This window comes from Eufriesea mexicana, unplaced genomic scaffold (assembly GCF_001483705.2).
Source record: "Eufriesea mexicana isolate 0111107269 unplaced genomic scaffold, ASM148370v2 scaffold1146, whole genome shotgun sequence".
In the NCBI taxonomy this organism is placed as follows: domain Eukaryota; kingdom Metazoa; phylum Arthropoda; class Insecta; order Hymenoptera; family Apidae; genus Eufriesea; species Eufriesea mexicana.
Genome location: NW_016909275.1, coordinates 1,396,066 through 1,399,547, shown reverse-complemented (window position 1 = coordinate 1,399,547; position 3,482 = coordinate 1,396,066). Strand labels below are relative to the sequence as shown.

Here is a 3,482-nt window from a genome sequence, read left to right as displayed (position 1 = left end):
GAATGTGTAAGTTAAAATTCTTTAAAATAACATGGTCCGGTCTAGTAGGATAACTAAATTTCACGTCTTTAAAAGTGATATTTCCTGCGAAAGATTGATCTCTAATAATTTCTCCACTAACCATCATTGGTGAAGGTGGCATTTCCAAGTACTATAATAATGAATTAATTTACATTAAAATAAAAAATTACCTTTCATTTTTACATTACTAGAAAATATAAAACAGTACATGTACCTCAAAAACTCTAGCGCCAGCGCTAATACCTTTAACATATGAACCAAATAGCAACGATAATTGCGATAAAGATTTTTGTATAGTTTGCGTAGCCATTAAAAATGCCATTAATTCTCCCGGAGATAATTGTCCTGTGGATAATAAATGTCCACCAAAATATAAGGTACAAAGTAAGATACCATTAAGAAATAGATTTGTTCCTCCTTGAAACAAACCAATTCCTAAACCTAATTTTTCATACAGCTTAGACCCTAATGTAGTTTCTTTATAAAACATTTCTATCTCTTTCTCTTCAGCTGCAAATGCTTTCACCTATAAAAAAAATTTGTTATAAATTATTTTAAGCAATTTTGTTACTATACTGATATACAATATTACCGTTCTAATATTTTGTATGGCTTCCTCACAAACATCTGTAGATTTAGCAAGTTGATTCTGTGCCTCCATAGATAATTTTCTTAAGCCTCTTCCAAGCATTGTACCAATAAGAATTATGGTAGGCAAAGATAACACTGTAGCTGCAGTCAATTGTGGTGAAATCCCTATTACAGAAACTATACATCCAATAATTTGCGTAATACTTCTTAAGCCTTGTGATATGCATATCTTAAAGGTACTTTTAAAATCTTGAATATCACTGGTTAAACGACTTACTATTTCACCACTACGATTTTTATCAAAAAATGTGATGTCTTGCATTATAATTGATTTAAATAAATCTTGTCTCAAATTCATTGCTATTCTTTCACCAACATGTGAAAGCATATAAATATATACAAAAGTAAAAAATGCCTAAAAATAAATTTTTTTTATATAACAAACTATGTAATATTTGTCATTTATTTTATTTTATAGGCAATACAAAAAATATAATGTTTTGGATTAGATCAATAATTACATACCTGTATAATATACATACGTGCCAATGCAAATGCAGGCTCTGCCAGTTGCAATAACATATTTCTCATAATATCTTCTCCCTTAGTTTGACAGATTTTTGTTAGTACATTTATTATATTTCCCACACCTTGTGGTATCCATATATTTAAAATAGCAACAACCATTGCACTCTAAAAATTATAAATAAGTCTACAAAAAAGGTAAATCTTTATATAAACATTACACATAAATACTTACTGATAAAGCTACTAATAATTGCCAAAGATATGGATATAAATATTCTAAAAACTTTTTCCATTTAAAAGTCAATTCACTGTCTTTTTTAATATTTTCTGAAAGTTTAAGCGCTTTGGCTTCAACAGTAGAAATATGTGATTTTATTACGTATGTTACTGCTATACAACCTAAACTACCACAACCAAACTTTAAAATTGGTGAAAGATTTTTTAATTTACTAGTGTCATTTGTTATATATTCCTTAAAGCTACTATTGAATTTTCTTTTTGCTATATTAAACGTTTTGTCTTTTTGTTTTGATATAAATATCAAGGAATTCCTATAACAAAAATATTATTTGAAAACACTTAATAAATATAGTATAATATATATAATAATAAATTTATTATTAAATATGAACGATACCTTGAATATTTTGAATAATTAATATAGTGTTTAAATAACACTGTCCGTAATATAGACATTTTCGTATATTATTATATTCGTTATTTAATTACGCGAAGTATATTAGTATTCGAATTATATTATTTATAGTATATTCGTTATTTATCAAACATTATAATACAGCAAATGAATTTTTTTATCTAGTGTTTGTTATTAGAAACGCCATTATTGACTACTTTATTGGTAAATTAATAAATGATATTCAAGAAGGTTAAGGTAATTCATAATACTATGCCAAGAAAAGCGTCATAGGTATAGCACTTACGGCAATTTTGTTTCCAAGATATGTCACTAGATAGCACTCACAGTCCTGTTAAATTTCATACGCTCTCTGTTACTTTTGTTCGTGCTAGAACAGACGGTAAAAGTAGTGAATAGAACAATATTGAGATAATAAAAATGTTTCAAATCAAAATACAAAATTAATTTTCATACAAAAAGAATCTGCATGCCTGTACTTTAAGTTCAATTATCCTAGGATTTCTACGACAAAAAGATTTCTAACGAAGAAAGAATTTAAAGTAGGTTAGTATTTAAAGCTGACTTTTAATACAGTAACAATTACATATCGTAATTCATATGTTACGAAATATATTTATAAGACGAATATATTCCTCAAAACAATTGAAATACTAAGTTAGGCAAGATGAATCGAATGTAAAAAATTGATATATGTTTGAAATAGTTTTCACTATGAATTTAATTATTACGATGAAAACAATTTCTGTAACATAGCTATCATAATTTTCGTGCCAAATATTTTAAGTATTTTACATGTAAGAATTTACATGTACAAAATGCTATAATACATAAATTAATTTAAATCTTTAATTTGTATCTAGCTATAAAAGCGACAAAAGTTCGCTTTTGAAATATTGAAGATATTTTTATAGTTCTTTATTTTCTGTTTTATCTTACTTTATAAAATCCTTCTTTTATCTTGAATTTATGCATCAAAATGGCGCCCGTATTTGATTTCTCATCGAAGTGTAGGAAATATTTCGATCGGGATTCAATAATTGTTACTATTGAATAGAAATTTCATTATTTGAAGTATGATTTTTTAAGTAATATTTTGAAGACTATATATTCTTCACTTAGAATATCAAAATTTATTTATCGATGATATTATAACTTAAAAAGGTCGTTAATAAATATAGAAATTATTTATAAAAGGACACGAAATATCGATAAATTAATTGATAATAATAATTCTCCAGTGATAATATATATATATATATATATGTTTATATATTCTAGGCAAATCAAACAGATATTGGTAGATATTAATTTGTCCATCCACTGAAACAATAATTCTTCGATATAATACCGAACTCCACGGAAAGCCAACAATTTGAATATTTATTGAGACAACAGTAGAATATTACATTGTAATTTCCAATAACAATTTCATGGTAATACTATTTATATAGTACACTTATTTGTCTGTGCATCGGGCATCACAGAATCAAAACTGAAACGTTTTAACTACGACAAAAATTTATTATCGTGCCAAACAAATCTAAAACACAGAAAAAAAAGGAAAGATACATACAATGTAATAATACACACATCACCTAAAAAGAAAAAGAGGAATACACGCAATAATACATATGATAATACACTCTTCACTCAAAAATGAAATAGAAAGATAAAAAGAAAGGAA

General features: G+C 26.1%; 1 protein-coding gene across 1 annotated transcript in view; it reads right to left on the bottom strand.

Moving 5' to 3' along the window:
* Nucleotides 1–1,836, bottom strand: part of LOC108547627 (ATP-binding cassette sub-family B member 8, mitochondrial) — a 4,132-nt gene extending 2,296 nt beyond the window's left edge. The window contains exons 1-6 of the mRNA XM_017900220.1: nt 1,778–1,836; nt 1,373–1,691; nt 1,138–1,305; nt 614–1,027; nt 236–547; nt 2–151 (exon numbers count right to left, since the gene is read on the bottom strand). Coding sequence (XP_017755709.1) covers nt 2–151; nt 236–547; nt 614–1,027; nt 1,138–1,305; nt 1,373–1,691; nt 1,778–1,836 — 1,422 coding nt within the window. The remainder of the gene's footprint in view (nt 1; nt 152–235; nt 548–613; nt 1,028–1,137; nt 1,306–1,372; nt 1,692–1,777) is intronic.
* Between the last annotated feature and the right edge of the window lie 1,646 nt (nt 1,837–3,482).